At 36.6% G+C, this 18,009-nt stretch overlaps 1 protein-coding gene across 6 annotated transcripts in view; it reads right to left on the bottom strand.

Annotated features, from left to right (window-relative positions):
• Nucleotides 1–2,996: 2,996 nt before the first annotated feature.
• Nucleotides 2,997–18,009, bottom strand: part of CENPQ (centromere protein Q) — a 19,479-nt gene continuing 4,466 nt past the window's right edge. For 4 of the 6 annotated variants that reach the window (XM_087882239.1, XM_087882240.1, XM_087882241.1 and 1 more), the window contains exons 3-8: nucleotides 16,901–17,021; nucleotides 16,221–16,289; nucleotides 10,203–10,332; nucleotides 5,879–5,998; nucleotides 4,927–5,004; nucleotides 2,997–4,781 (exon numbers count right to left, since the gene is read on the bottom strand). In XM_087882239.1, coding sequence (XP_087738365.1) covers nucleotides 4,638–4,781; nucleotides 4,927–5,004; nucleotides 5,879–5,998; nucleotides 10,203–10,332; nucleotides 16,221–16,289; nucleotides 16,901–17,021 — 662 coding nt within the window. In that variant the 3' untranslated portion in view covers nucleotides 2,997–4,637. The remainder of the gene's footprint in view (nucleotides 4,782–4,926; nucleotides 5,005–5,878; nucleotides 5,999–10,202; nucleotides 10,333–16,220; nucleotides 16,290–16,900; nucleotides 17,022–18,009) is intronic. The other 2 variants (XM_087882242.1, XM_087882243.1) reach the window with 1 other exon arrangement.

Below are 18,009 nucleotides of genomic sequence, written 5' to 3'. Positions count from 1 at the left end.
TCCATTTAAAGAAATTACTCATAAATTAGGGAACCCTGAATACTTAATGCATTGATCTGTCTAGACAATCATTTCAAAGGCCATAATCCCAATTCTCATAGATAGCTGGAGCTGTCCTCACATACCTGGAGTTGACTCTACAGCGTTATTATACAGACGCAGAACACAGCCAAAACAAGAAGAGGGAGCTGCACTTCATATTATATATAAACCTTCTAGGATGGGTCACCAGGTGGTGGAAACTAGCTCCACTTGTAGAGGAGGGATTTGAAATACTGGCCAAATCAAAGATACGTTCTGCGTGTATTTTGTTACACATATCCTCCTCTGTAATTATCCGTGCATTTATTGCAACAAAATGTTTTGACATACTTTAAATGAGAACTGCTATTAATCTATACAATCAAGTCATTCTTAATTCTAAGTATTGTAGAATTCTTAAAGTTGTGCACAATTGTGAAAAGTAGGTAGCTTCTCTGCCTTCAAAACATTCAGCTTCTGATATTTGATGCCCATTTTCTTTTATGTTCGTCAGGGAAAAATTTTCTGTATGCAACTCTATCTCTTCACAATCTTATTTGCCTGGCTGAATCTGGATCATGGTTAACAGGAGTTTCATCTACAAGTACAAGAGGAATTGTCAGATCCTTAAAAGTGATACTGCCATTCAATTGGAAGGAGGAGGAGATTTGGATTCCATTTACTAGCATTGCCTGCGTCAACAGATATTTTACAACCTATATCCTGGCGCCAAAGCACCCTGAGATCTCCTTAACGTTGAGGAATGTTTATGACAGTCCTGTGGGCTGTTTCACTTTAAAGGATAATGGAGGATAACGATGTGAATATAGTACACATCCACATTTTTGGAGGACACCAAGTCAGGAAAATCTGTATAAATTTTAGATTAATGCCCCCAATGTTCATTGTGCATTTCAGGGTATTTAGGATAGATCCATTACAAGTACTGTTTTACCTCTTTTTGTCGGCGAATAATCACAGCTTTAAATTTTGGCCATGAATCCACAACCACTTCCTTTTTGAATGGATTTTCTGTTTATATTCAACACAGCTCCATAAAACTTCAAATAATGATGGGCTTACAAGTTTTATTAAACAAAAACACTTTTAAAAATCTGTTTCTTTAAATTCTTTTATATTCTCAAAGCTTTCACCAACTGGCACTATTTGCAACTTCAGCATTTATTGACATCTTCATTCAGACTAGCAGCATTTTCAGCTTTAGACACTTAAAGTATTAGAAACAACTATTAAGTGTTACAAGACAAAGACAAATGAATGGGAAAAGCAATTAGAGATTTTCATTTTGTTTAAACAATGGAAAATAGCTCTAACATTGCTGTCAACCATTTTAATAGATCTTAAATTATGGCTTATTCAACAAAAAAGAATAGATTGTATTTACAGATCTTGATTGCATTTGTATAGAAAAGGAATAAGTAAATCATCCTGCTGGAGATATAATAAGAGCAATATTTCATCAAAACATTGAAATAATGGTCTAAGGTTTTAGTTCTAGAAAACAATACTGATTTTACAATAAGTGTTTAACATTTTTCAACATCCATATTCTAATTACATACCTATTAAATGGAAACAGGCAGCTGACCAACAGAAATGGATTCTGTATGCCATTCTAGCTGTCAAGGGACTAGTCTTTCAACATCAGGAAAAGAAATTTATACTCTCCCTCTCCCCAAAAAGCATCAATGAAACCCCAATGCAACTTATAAATGAATTGCTTACAGACTTATTTAGGGATGTGTACGAGATAGGGTCCTTTTATTAGAATGCTTATGTAAAACCTTCTATATATACACACGTAGTCATCAACTTACAACGCAACTGGACTGGATTTCCACTTGTAAGTCATTACAACTGGTCGCAAGTTGAAGACTACCTGTATGTACATGCATCAGAAGGCCTTATGTATAAGTAGTCCTCGCTTAATGAAATCTGTTTAGTGACCACAGTTACAATAGTGCTGAACAAATGAGACTTACACTTAGTTCTTGAAGTAATGGGCATTGTAACAATTAGTTACATGATCAAAATTCAATCACTTAGCAGTCCTCATATTTATGACTACATTTTTATGACTACAATCCTTACAGGAATGAGGATGGGTTTTTTGCAGTTAGTGGTACTTTGATAGGAGTGTTTAGGAGGTAATGTGAGATAGGGATGTCAATGAATGTAAATACATCAAGCGGATCAGAGACTTAAATTGATTTTATCCCTTAAGCCCCCCCCCCCCCCAATACAAATTCATTGTGCCTCAGATTTAAGCAGAATGATCCTGAAGTGATGTTTGGACCAAAGAAAGGAAACAAGGGTCACATATATCTCCCTTATAGGGTTGAAAAGGGAAAAGAAACTTCAAAGAAAAACTCATATAACATCAGTAAAAATATAACCTACAGAAATACAGGTAATTGTTTCTAGAATAATTTATTATGGAATATAGGACGATTGTTGTGGTCTATCTAAAGTAATTGCATGTCTGTAGAAAATTTTTTATAGTTAAAATATTTATATTTAATCTAAACTGAAATTTTAAAAAGCAGTACAAGTTTCCCTATTAGGCAGTAAACACCTTCTTTTTGATTATTTTAAGGCAATATTATTTTGCTTCTTGTAAACAGCTGCTACAGCCAAATTGTCCTTGACAATTTACATAAGTCTACATACTAGTGACTTAAATCTTTATCTCAGAGTGCTACAAAATCATTGCAGAATACAAACACATCACACAGACTGAAAAATTAAAATACAGTATTCTATTATAGAAAATGTATTTACACACTTCAGCTAAAATCTGTCTCTCAAATATGCCTCCCTTACTTAGGCTTCTGATGTCCCTTATATAATAACCATACATAAAATTTTACCTCTGGAAATCAGACTACTGTAGGTTTTCCTCACAGAAACATGTAAATAAATTATAAAGATATCTCACTGACAACACAGTATTCTTTAGGGTTGCATCAAAAAAGCATGTTTATTTTTAAAATATACAACTCTTTCAAAAAAAAAAAAAATGAAAAAGGACATCTAGGCCAAGGTTCTAACGACAGTAATTTGTCTTATTTTCCAAAAACGAATATCCCTTGAAAATTAACAGAGAGGAACACAATCCTGAGAAAGAGAATTATCCCCTAAACTTGTTCTTAAATCCAAGGAGAATCAGGTATTATTTTCTTTCAATGGTAATCAGAGTGAAGAATGATACCCTATAATTAAAATAGTTCAATTTTAGGCTTCTCCTACTTTTAAGTATTAATTTCGATATCCATGAGAACCAATTATACTTCAAAGGCCAGGCAAGAGCCAATAGCAGGTCTATTGCTTGATTATATACAAGATTTTTTTTTTTAATTTGATTTATATGCCGCCCTTCTCCGGAGACTCAGGGCGGCTTACAATGCGTTAATTAAAAAGATTGGTCTTTTTAAATATAGAAATAAATTTAACATTCTCATTAGATGTGATTGGGCATCTTAATGTTCAGTATTAACTGGGATACTTCAAGCAACCAATGATATTGCTTGATATCTAAAGGGAGAACAAAGACAATAAGCACAGTCCACTTTAAAGATTTTCTCCCACCCACCACTTGGAAGGAGCAAAGACTTACCTTTGGTGGCCAAGTGAGCAACTCATTTAGCAACAATTTAAGAGAATGACATAATGATTAATCTAATGCCACCTTTTCCCCCTAGACCTATTTCTAAAGACAAAAATGGAAGAAGCAAGTGCTTTTTCCATTTAAGATCTAGAAATTGAAGTATTATAGGTTCCCAAAAAGTAATAATGCTGGTTGAGCTTAGTGTTGTTTTGATACGCTTTCTCTTTTTCTCAGATACAATTCCAAGTGAAGAAAGACACCTCAACCTGCTGTATAATACTCTGCAGCTAAAGGAGCAGAGTGAAAGAAACCATATTTAAGAATCCTGGAGCATTAGCCTCCTAAGTAAGCAGATTATATTCTTTACCCACATCCACAAAAATTTGTAGATGACAAATATCCAGTTCCAGGAGGCAGGGGAAAAATAAACTCCTACCCTTTGATTTTTCAGAGCCAGAAACTTGTTGCTCATTATCTCTGAGTTTAACTGAGTCATAAGTCTCCAGTGAAAACTTGTTTATGCTTAAATCAGCTTGCCAATGAAGTAATTAAATGTTGTTATCTGCATTTGTACATGTTTCTCAAGCAGCAGGTCTGCTTGCATTTAAATTACACCAGCATATTCAAAAAGAAACTACAACCCAAAACCAGAGGAAATTTTCTGTTTGGTATTATATAGTAGTAAGTAGCCTTATGTGGAATACTGGTCAAAAGGCTTTTAAAAACTTATTTTGTCATCTGATCAACATGAAGAGTTTTGCATCAAATCTTAATGGTAGTTACAGTCAAAAGAATGGGACTAGCTTGTTACTGAAAAGCCTATCTCTTGATATCTTTTCCCCAATAAAATCGTAGATTATATTTTCTTAATTACATCCAAAATTTCCACAATGTCAATGGAGAATTGCAGAATGCAAATCATGTTAGGAAAACTATTTCTTTCAAAAATTTCCTTGGAAGACGAAAGGAACTAAAGATACAGGTTACTTCAATGTTCTTCTGTACATCGATGGTCTGCCTTTTCATATAATTGTTCTAGAAATGCCATCATATTCTTCATCTCATCTGATTGCTGAATGATATTCATGTCATAAAGAAGAGCGTGTGGATTTCCAATCTTCAAAACCTCATTCTATAAAATAGAAAGTGTAACAGCACAAAATGAAATTAAAATGAGTGGAATACTTTTTATTCAATCAATGGCATACATTCAAGACACGCAAAGACTTCTTACTATCGGGAAGTACTTGAAACATACTGCCACTATTTCTACTCACCTGAAGAGCAGGTAGTTTCAAATACTCCATTGAAAGAGCAGGAAGACCTAGGTCATGATTAGCATCTCTATGAAATAACTGGAAAGAATGGAGAAAACAATTAATGTAAATTTAGAACACCAAATGTTTATTTTCTTTCCCCATACAGGTAGTCAATTGGGACTGGAAAAATTGTTAAGTCAAGGTACTCACAGGACCCAATTTTATAATCATGTTAATGGCAATCATTAAGTGAATCACATGGTTATCTGAATACATTCTCCCAAATGGGTGCCAGAAACTAGCAAAAAATACAAGTAGTCCTTGACTTACAACCACAATTGTGCCCAAAATTTCCACTGCTAACCAAGACAGTTAAGTGAATTTTTCTCCATTTTACATTTCTTGCCATAGTTAAGTGAATCATTGCAGTTGTTAAGTTAGTAACATGGTTAAGTGAATCTGGCTTCCCCATTGACTTTTGCTTGTCAGAAGGTAACAAAAGGTGATCACATGACCATAGGATGCTGCAATAATCATAAATGCATGCCAAATGTCCAAATTTAGATTATGTGACCATGGGGATGCTGCAATGGTCGTACATGTGAAAAACAATTCTAAGTCATTTTTTCCAGTAAATTGTAACTTCAAATGGTCATTAAACGTAAGTCGAGGACTACCTATATTGCAAATTGTGGTCATGTGACTGTGGGATGCTGCAATTAGTCATAAATGTGAGCTGGGTGCCAAGCAGCCAATATGCAACATTTTACAATGGCTGGAATAACTAACTAAGGCTGATGTAACATCAAACAGTCACTAAACAACTGCTTGTAAATTGAAGACTACCTGTATCTGCTTCTGGAAAAAAGAGACTGTTATTTTCATTTCTCAAATTGCTTTGTCAAGGAAAAATTAAGTCTTGTATAATTCTTACTGCCCAGAAATAAATCCAGTACTGGCTCCCAAATACCTCATTTGCTTCTGCTTCTAATGTTGTCAGCTCATGTTTTAATGCTTTTATTTTCTTCTGAAGTATTTGAATTTTTTCATCCACTCTATTTAATGTTAAGAAATCTTTGGTTATTTCTTCCTATGGTTAAAATGAAAGATGACAACAAATGGATTTGAAGTAAGGACATTACTGCATTTGTGTTAGAATTAAGACAAATTTAATATGTCATAAAAGTTTATGTAACATATTTCTTCTCTCTCTCCTTAATTATAACATGGAATCTATTGAAAAAAATATTCCTATTAGTTAAATAGATATTAAAAATATAATATATAATTTATAATTATGTAATTTGTAAACTGGAATAAAAAAGATCATTTAAGGATTCATATGCAGCACCTTGGGTTTCAGAATTTAGTTTTCTATTCTTCTTTGGGAAGGGGGAGCTATGATAAAGCTGTCCAACACTTTTTATATAAACTTTATTAAGTTTTAAGAGACCATAAGAATTAGCAGAAACTAATAGAGAAAGAAACAAATGAAAGTTCCAATTTACAGCAAATACAATAATGATGACAAAGTTATCTTACTGTGATTACAAAAAGCTCATTCTTTTCTATTATGCAATCATCAAAGTCACAAATCATAAATGCATTTTAAAAATGTTTTATGCAAAAAATCTACAAGAAGTTTCCAGTCAGCCACAAATGTAGGTATTGTCTTTCAAGGAAGTGAAATCAGCCATGTTTTTCAGTTGCTTGTACATTAGTCCCAAAACAGAAGCCTCTGGTTTGAATTAGAAGAACTGAAGTTCGAACAAAGTTAAAGAAAATAAATTTGAAGTAAAGGAAGGAGAAAGAGAGAAGGGGGGGGCAGGCAGGAAGACAAGGACAGGAAAAGAAAAGAGGAGTGGGATCAGGGAAAAGCAATAGCAATGGCAATGAGGCAATCAACAGTAGTAGGCACAATCAGTGAGCACTGCATCTGCTGCTGAGCTGGGAGGGGTAACTATGAGTGTGACTGTTGGCAATAAGATGTTTACTGAGCAGTAGCGGCAGCAGATGCAACGGGTGAGCAGGAATGCAGGCACATTGGCAGGTGCAACCAGTGGCGGCAGGAGATGCAAATGACTCAAGATGTTTTTCAAGGGCAGCAGCAGCATGGCATTGGGTGCAACAAGGAACTTAGTGTGGAAAAGATGAAGAAAAAGGAGGAAAAGTAACATGTATAAGATAAAATTAAGTAAGCTAAAGAAGCAGAAGAAAGAGGTGAAGAGGGAGAGAGAGAAGGCATGGTGTCAGAACAGAATGGTGTTGGAACAGAATGTAAACCACTGGTTGAATGGATAGTGCTGTTGAGAGAACTTTATATTCCGACCTAGACCAATCTACATTACTTTAATGAAGGGTTTCTAGCAGGGGATGAGCTACACATCACAAGAACCAGGAAGAACATGTTTGGAAAACAACTGGCTTGGCTTATCCAAAGGGTTTTAAGCTAAAATTGGAAGGAGAGGGAGATTAAACTTTAGGGCCTAAACTCAAGCATGAACCTCAAGACATCCAATCAAGTGGTTGAGAAGGAAGGGAAACTCAGATACGAAACAGGTGATGTAGGAAGCAAATGCAGAGTCAGTCAAAAAGGACTCAGATGCCTATATACTAATGCTCAAAGTATGAGGAACAAACAAGGCGAACTTGAAGTCCTAGTACCGTGATAGTGAACCTATGGCATGCGTGCCAGAAGTGGCATGCAGAGTCATCTCTCCGGGCACACCAGCATTGCCCTTAGCTCTTCCGGGTTCAGGCACATGCATGCGTGCCGGCAGCTGGTCTTTGTATGTGGAGGAGCACCAGAAACCGGAAGACCGGGTGGCTGGTGTGCATGCACGTGCCAGGGAGCTGCTCTTCTGGTTTCCAGTGCTCCCCTGCATATGCGCTCCCGTTCACCAACACTGTCCTAGTACATGAGGCCAGATATGACATTGTTGCCATTTTGTGGGATGAAACCCATGACTTGAATGTACTGGATTTAAATTGTTCAAAAGAAACAGACCTGAGAAAAGAGGTGGGTTTATATTGTATGTAACAAACAACTACACTTCTACAGTAATGAGGGGGGGGGAACCTTCTTGAATCCATTTGGGTTAATGTAAAAGAAAAAAGGAATGATGTTGCCATAAGTATATACCACAGACACATGTATAACTGTACCATATATACTCGAGTATAAGCCGAGTTTTTCAGCACATTTTTTATGCTGAAAAAAGCCCCCCCTTGGCTTATACTCGAGTGAGGAAAAAATGCCTTTTTTCCTGCAACCCGTTTTGGCTTCCAGGGGCTGCAGGGAGGCTTGCTAAGGCCAAAATGGGGCGTGGGGGGGGTGCCTAGCAAGACTCCCTGCAGCCCCCTGGAAGCAAAAACGGGCTGCGGGGGGAGGGGCTTCAAGGGAGAAACAAACAAAGAAATCCTCATTGTTTAGGGCTTTTCTTCCTCCTACCAAAGACCTTCTGGGGTTCTTCACAGAAAGGGAGAAAGGAGAAAGAGAGGGAGAAAGAAAGAGAGAGAGAAGAAAGAGACAAAGAAAGAAAGAGAAAAAAAAGAAAAAGGAAGGGAGAGAGAGAGAGAATGCAGGTATCTCTTAACAGAGGCTTGAACTTGCATGAAATTAGATCAAGCCCTACATCACTTAACCCAATGTATCAGATTAAATTGTTATTGAATTATTTTTGGTATATATACTACATTCTCTTGTGTAATTTAGTTATAGTGTAAAACTAGCCTATTACGTCTCAAAATAAAAGGGAGATCAAAAATCCAATTAGTGCCATGTAAATTCTGGAATCTGCAAAGACCTTTCCCATTGTATTTATTAAACAAATTTATGTAGCTACCCAACTCATATACAGTGACTTTATCACTTTCATGTTCCTTTCATGTAGTTTTCAACTTTATTTCCTCCACCAAAATTCTATTATAAATAATATTACCACACATTACAGCTCTAATTTTGTGTATTTGCACCAGTAATTTTCAGAAAAAGATTTATTCCTCTCTTACATAGTTATTTAGAAGTAGCTTCATATGTCAGTTTACTTTTACCATTAAAAAAAATGTTTTGTTGCATTATATGACTGCAAAAGCCTTTCAGCAGTTTCATGTAACAGGAAATATCCAGTAACCATTTTGAAAGTAGTTGTCATAGCCAAAAACATTTAACCTACTGAGGCCTCAATTAATGTAATTTTATTGGTATCTATTTTTATTTTGAAATTTACCAATAGCTGCTGCATTTCCCACCCTATGCTTATACTCGAATCAATAAGTTTTCCAGTTTTTTGTGGTAAAATTAGGTGCCTCGGCTTATATTCAGGTCGACTTATACTCGAATATATACGGGTATACTATACATTCCCAAAGTGATTAAGAGTGGGGAAGGTAAACCTTAACGTCCACATTGGTGCCACTGCAATTAAGAGCACAGATGCAATCCAGAACTCTGGAAGCTCAACTCACAAGCCAACGGAGAAAACAGTTCCATTTCTGCAGTTTATTCGGAAGGAACCATGAATTAAAATCCACCTCCCAGTCAGTGTTTCAAACCATAGTGGCTCTCTGCATCTTTGAGGAGCATCAGCCCACTGTTATTCCCCATCACAAGCTTGTCTGGCTGTGCAACACTTCTAATTCAATTCAAAAACTTTCCTTTAACAGTTGTCAAGTTTTTGGAAAATACCATGAATCCAAACCAGAATCTAAATATTACATAACCCTAATAATTGTCAACATTGCTGATTTAGTTGGGCCACAATTGAATCCATCAATGGACTTTATGCATAGAAGAATAAATCAAAATTGATTTGCCCATTCAAAATGGAAATTTTAATCCTTTGAATCAAACCACAAATAATCAAATCTCAGCTAATCTGCATATTTATATTCTGCAACAATAGTGTAATGATTAGCACCAGCTGTTTTTAAATTTCATAAAGAAAAATAAAAAAAATAGATTAAAAAGGAAAGAACAGTAATGATGTGATATGTCAGGTTTCAATGTCATCTCAAATAAATTGCACCTTTTTATAAGTATCAGAGCATTTTGCAATGTATGAAAGATTAATAAGATTTATTATGACATTTTACAGATGCTTGGAATAGTAGTAATAATATATGAATGGAAATAATAAAGTCAGGCAAGATTGTTCATTGATTTTGTAGCAACATTCTAACATAGCTATGGGAAAATCTCATTCGTGGAACATTGTTTAGTATATCATATTAACTATTTACTCATTCAATGTACTATATAAATTCTTAAAATCCATCCTCTCTTCCTTATTTACCTCCAGATGCTTCAATCCTTCTTCCATTAAAATATACTTTTTCTTTTCTTCTTTTAGAAGCTTTTTTACATTGCTCAGATAATTCAGCTCATCCACAGGAACTTCCAAAGTTTGAATACTTTTCAGGAGCCTTCAGTAAATTGTTAAACAACATTATCATTTTATGCTAATACTATCATGATTATCTGTAATATATGAAATCATGCAATGAAAATATCAAACCAAATAAGACGAGTTCTTTTTTGGGGGGGGGGCGCTAAATAAGCACTAGGGCTTATTTTGAGGGGAGGATTCCCCCCCCCATATATGGGAGGCCCACTTCTTCTGCTTACCAGTGCTGCCGCCATGAGGCGGGGTGGTGGTGGTGTTGGAGCTACCCCTGCACCAGCTTATCTCAAGGCTCCTGTAGCTAAGCCACCATGCCCCGATCCTGCTATCCAGCAGGATCCCGCTGGCCCACTTCTTCTGCTTGCTCATGGCCACAATGGAGGAGGGGAGCAATGTACCAGTACCACAGCCGCAAGGTGGGGAGGTGGAGCTGCCCCATGTGCATCACCCTGACACCTGCCTCACCTCGGGGCCACAGCACCAGCATACGTGGCCACGACCAAGCAAAAAAAGTGGGCCGCCGGTCACATGGGCTCCTGCTGCACATGGTAGTTGGTGCTGCCGCCACGAGGCAGGTGTCAGGACATGGATGGCCTGGCTACGGGGGCCCCGAGGTAAGCCGGTGCAGGTCGCATGGGGCAGTTCTGTCACACCTCGTGGCTGCGGCACTGTAACCATATAGACTGGGCAGGCAGCTGGCTGAGCAGGCTCTTAAGTAGGGCTTATTTTGGGGGTAGCGCTTATATTAGGCGCATGTGTAAAAACACGCTAAGGCTTATTTTCAGTATAGGTCTTATTTTCAGGGAAACAGGTTACTAGTTACTATGCTAAAAATGTTTCTCTGTTGAAAATCAATGTTGTTAAATTTGTAATATATTTGTTCCTCACTATCTCTGCACTGATCTTTGGCATCAACAAAAGAAATGTACCAAGCAGAGAAAACTGCCAAGTCCAAATCTGAGTATATAAGAGGTCCTCAATTTATGACCAATTGTTTAAGTTACAACAGGCCTCCGCAACAAGAATTTATGACCCAGTTCTGAAGATTTGATGGCTGACACCCCCCCAGACATGTGACCACATTTTGGGTGCTCAGCAACCAGCCCCATTTATGGTCATTCGTAACTTCTCTTAGTCATGTTACTTTTTTTTTTGGCCAAAAACTATGTTTCCTTCCACAGGTGTTTACAGCAAAAATTACCCATAGCAAACAATAAGTTTGTTTAACTGCCACAGTGTTCATCTAATGATTGCTGGAAAAATTGGGTCAGTCATATGATGATCTGTTTTATGACCCACCACAACTTATAGCTATAATTACCAGGCTCAATTACAGTCAGGGGCCATCTATATATCAATTAGTCCAACATGTCTTTATCTGGATAGTGACAGTATGCACACATAAATGTTGGAACTCAACATATAACTTAGGCCTTTGCCTTAGTGATATAACTATGTTCTACTGGGTTAAAGCAATATAACCTTAAGTTACAGACCACAGTTATTTGGTCAAACATCTACTTAAAGCAAAACTAAAGAAACACACTATGGCTTAAGCTAATATATGCCATTTTGTCCTCTAAAATGCCTATATGGACCATGTAAGGATTAGAATGGTATTGTGCAATTCAATATCTTATTATTTAATGAAAGAATTTTTTTTTGAAAATGTAAAGCAACACAGATTGGTATCACAGAAGAATATCAAAGAGATAGTGGGGTAGATCCCTTAATACATATTGTATTATATAGAAACAGAAAAAGTTATTTAGCCTGCTGAAGGAATTAGCATAAAATTCAGAAAACTTTGTAATTTAGCAAATTTAAATATCCACCCTTCTCACAAAAAGTGTTTTTGGGCAGCTTACAAAATTACAAATTCTTTCTAACATATGCTTAGAAGTTACTATCAGATTTACAAAGTAATTCAGATTGGAAACATGTCCAGATGAATTAATTTTTCTTTATTCTAAGATTATTTTAAAAGAATCTTGTACAATTGTATTTTTCTCCTTTACAACTCAAGAAACTAGGAAAGGTTCCTTCTGAAATGTTTACTATGACCATATTCCTTTTATGGACTAAGCTGCTTCTTATTCAACTGTTCCTCTGGCTGTGGCTTTTCACCTTGTGAAACACCCAAGGTCATTCACATATACAATTAATTACCTACAGGGTGGATTTGATTTAAATCAAGTCGATTTAAATCACAATTGAAATCATGATTTAAATCACTAGTAAAAAGGCTCGATTTAAATCAACTCAATTTAAATCGTAATTTTTAAAGAGCAACTGTTATCTCTGTCCCGCAGGGGCTCCTCCTCTGACCTGTTATTGACTCACTGACAGTCCCAATATTGCAGAATAGTGTCATGCTACATAACTAAGCTCCATTTCATGCTGAATAAACTAAATTATATATATATATATATATATAAATGTAAATGTTTGTTTGTTCAAAATCTTAAATCTCCTAAAGTTCTTCACCGATCGCTTTGAAATTTTGACACAACGTTGCATTCGAACACGCACGTGTTTTTATATACCTACTATATATAGATGTCACACCTGTAAAACAGTAAAAACATGCTTTTTTGAAAACAGCGCCATCTGTTGGACGTAAAAGCAACACACGCTATACTAAATATTTCATTTAGTATTTCATTTCATTTCAATGTTTCCAATTTAAAATCCATTTACGATTTCCAAATTTCCAATTTTACGATTCCATTTCAATGTTTCCGATTGCATTGATAAATTGAATTTTCATAAATTTCGATTTATTTTCATTTTGATTCAATTATTTAGTGCGACATTGCGTTGGAATTGAGCTGTGTCGTATCCTTCTGTAGCTCAGGTCACGCCTACTTTGCCTCCGTCCCACCAGTCTTTTCACTCAGTCGATTGGATTCAGACCCGAGTTGCCTTTCTCTACGTTTCTTTTTGGACTTTAACATCGCAGCACCACAATGGCAGGCACGAGCTGGGTCTTTTCCCCTCAGCGCTGCCGCCGCCAAACCCACAAGCAAAATGGCGGGAAATGTCAACTGCCGCAAAGCATCCTCCCGACTAACAGAGCATGCCGTACCTTTGGCAGGGACCCCGATGCCGCCTGTGGTGCGGAGAGGTGCGAAGGTGAAGGCGGTTATACTGGCAAGCTGGGAAATCAGCTCTTAAAGACAAACCTCCGGATGGCTGCTGGATTCAAATTATTTGTCGGCGGCCAGCGTCCCGGAGCCCCAGGAACACAAACTCACCGACAGCAGCCCGGGCGGAGGCCTCCACCAATCCCACGACGCGCAGCTCTCCCAATACAAACACCAAATAGATAAAAGTCCAAGAAAGCAATTGATTAAGCGACGTTAAAGTCCAAAAAGAAACGTACAGAAAAGCAACTCAGGTCTGAATCCAATCGACCGAGTGAAAAGACTGGTGGGACGGAGGCAAAGTAGGCGTGACCTGAGCTACAGAGGGAAATTATTGGCACTCGGTCAAAAAATATTGTATACCCACAAGACTGAGCCACAGCAACGCGTGACCGGGTACAGTTAGTCTTAAATAAAAAACTATCTTTAGATAGATTTTTACCCCAAAAGCATTTTATTAAAATAAAGTTAATAAAAATAAAAAAAATCCAATTTAAATTTTAAAAATCCAATTTTTGGTTTGTTTTTTTAAAAAATCATTGATATTTATCTACTCTGGTTACCTAGCCAGGTTTGTAGATTGGTTATTGCTGCAGCTACTTCTTATTTTATAACTATTTGTTTAGCATCCATTTGAAGTTACAATACTGAAAAAAAGTGACTTACGAGTCCTCACACTTACAACCTCACACTTAAAAGTATCCCTCGTCACATGATCAAAATTCAGGCACTTGGCAACCAGCACATATTTACAATGGTTGCAGCATCCCAGTTCACGTGATTGCCACTTGCAACCTTCCCAGCTAGCTTCCAACAAACTAAGTCAATGGGGGAAGCTGGATTTGTTTAATGACCATACGATTCAATTAGAAACTGCAGTGATTTGGTTAACTGTGGCAATTTTTTTTTGTAAAATCTGGCATGACTCACTTAACAATCACCTTGCTTAGCAACAGAAATTCTGGTTGTAAGTTGAGACTACCTTGTATACCTTATTTTCCTACACCAGCTTAAGAGGGTGGAGGTGCGGAAGAGAACAGCTGCATATTAGAATGTTCGACATTTCAACATATGCACTAACGTACCAATTCAAATAAATATGCTACTTCTCTATCATTTCATCTTTTAATAAGCTGAATGTGTTTTATTAGGTTCTACTTGGGCAATAATTCTGATTCTAGATGCTCTAGGCAGAAATATTAAAATTCAGGAACCAATATCATTCTAATGCTTTTTCCTATAAAAGTAAAAAAAAAAAAACATTAAATGATTTCTAAAAAACCTAATACCATTAGGTGCTGTCATTAGGTACTGTCTGTGACAAGCTAAACTTGACCCAATATGTGGCATAGTTGCTCCAAAAAAAATTAAGACAGCTGCAAGGTACATTAAGAAGAAGCACTGTATAAATAACATGTGAAGTCCTAATTCCCCTCTATTTTATGTGCAGTGCTTTCTTAAGCATATTTGGAATTCAGAGGAATTCCAGAAATACCATTTCAAATTTATTGCTACTATTACTTGGCTATTAATGACATAAGAAATCCCTTTCTATTTGTACTATTACTTGATGTATATAGGTAATCCTCACTTATTGACCACTTGTACAGTGACTGTTTGAAATTGTGATGGCCCTGAAAGTAGAATTTACTAGTTATACTTATAGCTAATCTGCAATGTTCCAGATGTCATAGCTCCCATCTGGTCATGTGATCAAGATTCAGGCACTTGGCAACCAACTTACATTTATGATGTGCAACCCATACCCATGGTCACATTATGGATATTTACAAGCCTTCCTGCTGGCTTCTCACAAGTAATGTCATTGAGGAAGATGGTGGGAAGGTCATAAATTGTTCCATCTACTCTCCAACTTTCCTGTACTGCCGCAACTTGCTTCCCAAAATTGCATGCCCCAGTGTTGCTTCCCCCTCCCCGCATCCTGCCCCGCTGGGTCTGCACAGGTGAAATCTAAGCTTCACCAGCATCTGAGTAAGAGACAGAGTTTGCAGTTCAACCCAAGATAAAGGAAATAAGCTCTTCGTTGATTGGTTGCCGCTGCCTTCATGCCCCAATTCCTGAAGCTGCTGATTCAAACTAGCCACCCAGTCACAAGTAGAAGGCTGCTGAGGCACTGCCCAGGCTGGAACCAAACAAAGCTTGCAGGGATGCTGACCTTGTGGCAGAAAAGTCAAAGTTTTTTTTATTTAGAAGCTGATGGAACTATTTTCCTTAGATCTCGCATTCTTACAGCTTCACCAGTGTCTGAATAAAAGATGGCCACTTTTCTGCCACATGGGTTAGGCTGCTCTGGAGCTCTTCGAAAGGTAAGTGAGTGATCAGAAACAGGGTGGGGAAGAGCAAGTGGAATCGGGGGGAGGGGCGGCTAGCAAAGCCGGCCCAGTGCCTCTGCAGACCTGGCAGGGGCAGGATGTGGCGGGTGGGGGGCTTATTCAGGGGACATGTTGCACTGTCTCTGCGGTCCGCTGTAAGGACAAACGGCTGCTGTGGTGCTGCAACATACATAACTTCAGAACTGGGTCGTAAGTACTTTTTTTTGGGGGGGGGGAATGTCGTAATTTCAAACCATCACTAAATGAACTGTCGTAACTGGAGGAATACTTGTATTACACTGCTAACTGCAGACATTTTAAATCTATTTTAAGGATAAAACTTATTGAATTCAAAAGCATTTATATTATCCTAACATTGGATGAACAATGGCAGGAGTTTTGGGTTGTTGTTGTTTAAGTGTTTTCTTTACCTTTCCTTGAGGATATTCAAGTGCTTTTCAGTTTCGTTGTAATCTTTTGTAATTTCATAGAGTATAGCTCTGTAAAGAGAGATAATATATTAACGTTTTTCACCCATATGCACATTATGTGATGCTTTTATGTCTTTGCCTGGAAAAAGTGTTAATAGCAGACACAAAATCATTTGCACACCAAGATATCCTCAGTGTAAACAGGATTGATTTGTGTCTTGCTTTCTGCTTTTCAACATTTCCTGTGTAATTGTTAGCATTTATGTGTTGATTTTACATAACACCAGATGTATTTGTTTACATATAATTAAGTGCAACCAAAACCATTGTGCAAAAATTCAGCTAGCAATCAATACCAATTCTTTTATTCTAGATGTGTGTTTACATGCACTCTGTGCAACTGAAACTACTGTGCAAGTGAAGACATTGTTTGTTATTGCCAAAAATCCATCAAATACCAGTACTGCATTTCAGAGGTGTACACTTGGGTGAAATCAGTGCAATCAAAATTATTCTGCAATCAAAGCAATCATTCAGATTTGCAAAAATCCAGCTAATAATCAAAACCATTATCTTTTTTCATTCCCGGAATTCTTTTACTTAGAAGATATTATTAATGACAACTGGATTTATTAATGTAGGTGAAACTTCCTAAAAGGGAGGAGATAATGAGTACTTACATTATTGTCCAATGGATCTTGGATTCTAGACTCTTTTTAATGTTCTTTGGAAGTCGTTGGCATTTCACTTTTTGTTTTGAAGATACCATCATGAATTTTGTTTCCGGAGAGTCTATTTCAACTGCAAAAAGTAAGAATGCTGAAAAACTTTCACCTAAATCTGGTTAGACTGCTGTGCTCTATAACACATACTTAGTGTTATACAATTCAAATGAGATGTTGGCAGTATTTTCTCAGTAAAATATTTACTTTATAAATAATAGAGAAATTACAACAAATAAATTTAAACCAATGTGGTTAAATCCTGGACTGGTTCTCAAAATATTAGGGTTTGTTTAGATTTTTACATCAGCTTTATTGCAGTACAATCCTAAGGAAACAACCAACAAACAATATAGAATGACATCAAACAAAATCTAAAATATTTCCATATGATTTTTAATTAAGGAATTATAGCTCCATTTGGCATCCAGTTTTAAGTTTCCTGATTTAAAGTTCAATACAGTTTGCTTAGACATTTATACAAACTTCTCAATATACATCTCAAATAACAAACATAATTGATCCTTGCATATTAAATAGTCAATATTTCATCTATGTCATGTCTTTTTCTTTGTCTGCTAAATAAATGCCTAGAAATAATTAGAACCCTATGGGGTGTTCTTCTATACCTGTCAGCTGCAGTTACATGATGTCTATACTAGAAAATCTTGATACATTCTTGTAGAAATCCTCAAGATCTTATTTTATAAAAGATATTACAAAATAAACAAACAGATTTTATTTCATTGTTCAGTGAGACTATGCAATTTAATAACTATTTGTCATTTAAAACTTGATAAATAAGGGGAGTAGCCACTGGACAGCAGCATTGAAATAATTATTTTCTACATGGAGAATTACTGTTATATGGATTTTTGCTCCAATAGTAATAGTTTTATAACTATATCAGGTGTAGAGTTATATTTCTGGTAGGATGACAAAAGACAAAGCTTCAAAAATGTATGATTAATGAAAAATTTCCCTAAAGCTTTTGTGAATTACCAAGGAAAGGGAGCACACAGGTCTTGGCTAGCTAATGTGTTTGAAAGGTGATTTTTTTTAGTCTC

Source organism: Pantherophis guttatus, chromosome 1 (genome assembly GCF_059756535.1).
Source record: "Pantherophis guttatus breed Tessera chromosome 1, ASM5975653v1, whole genome shotgun sequence".
Taxonomy (NCBI): Eukaryota; Metazoa; Chordata; class Lepidosauria; order Squamata; family Colubridae; genus Pantherophis; species Pantherophis guttatus.
Note: the sequence above shows the minus strand (reverse complement) of the source record. Positions and strands in the feature narration are given on the sequence as shown.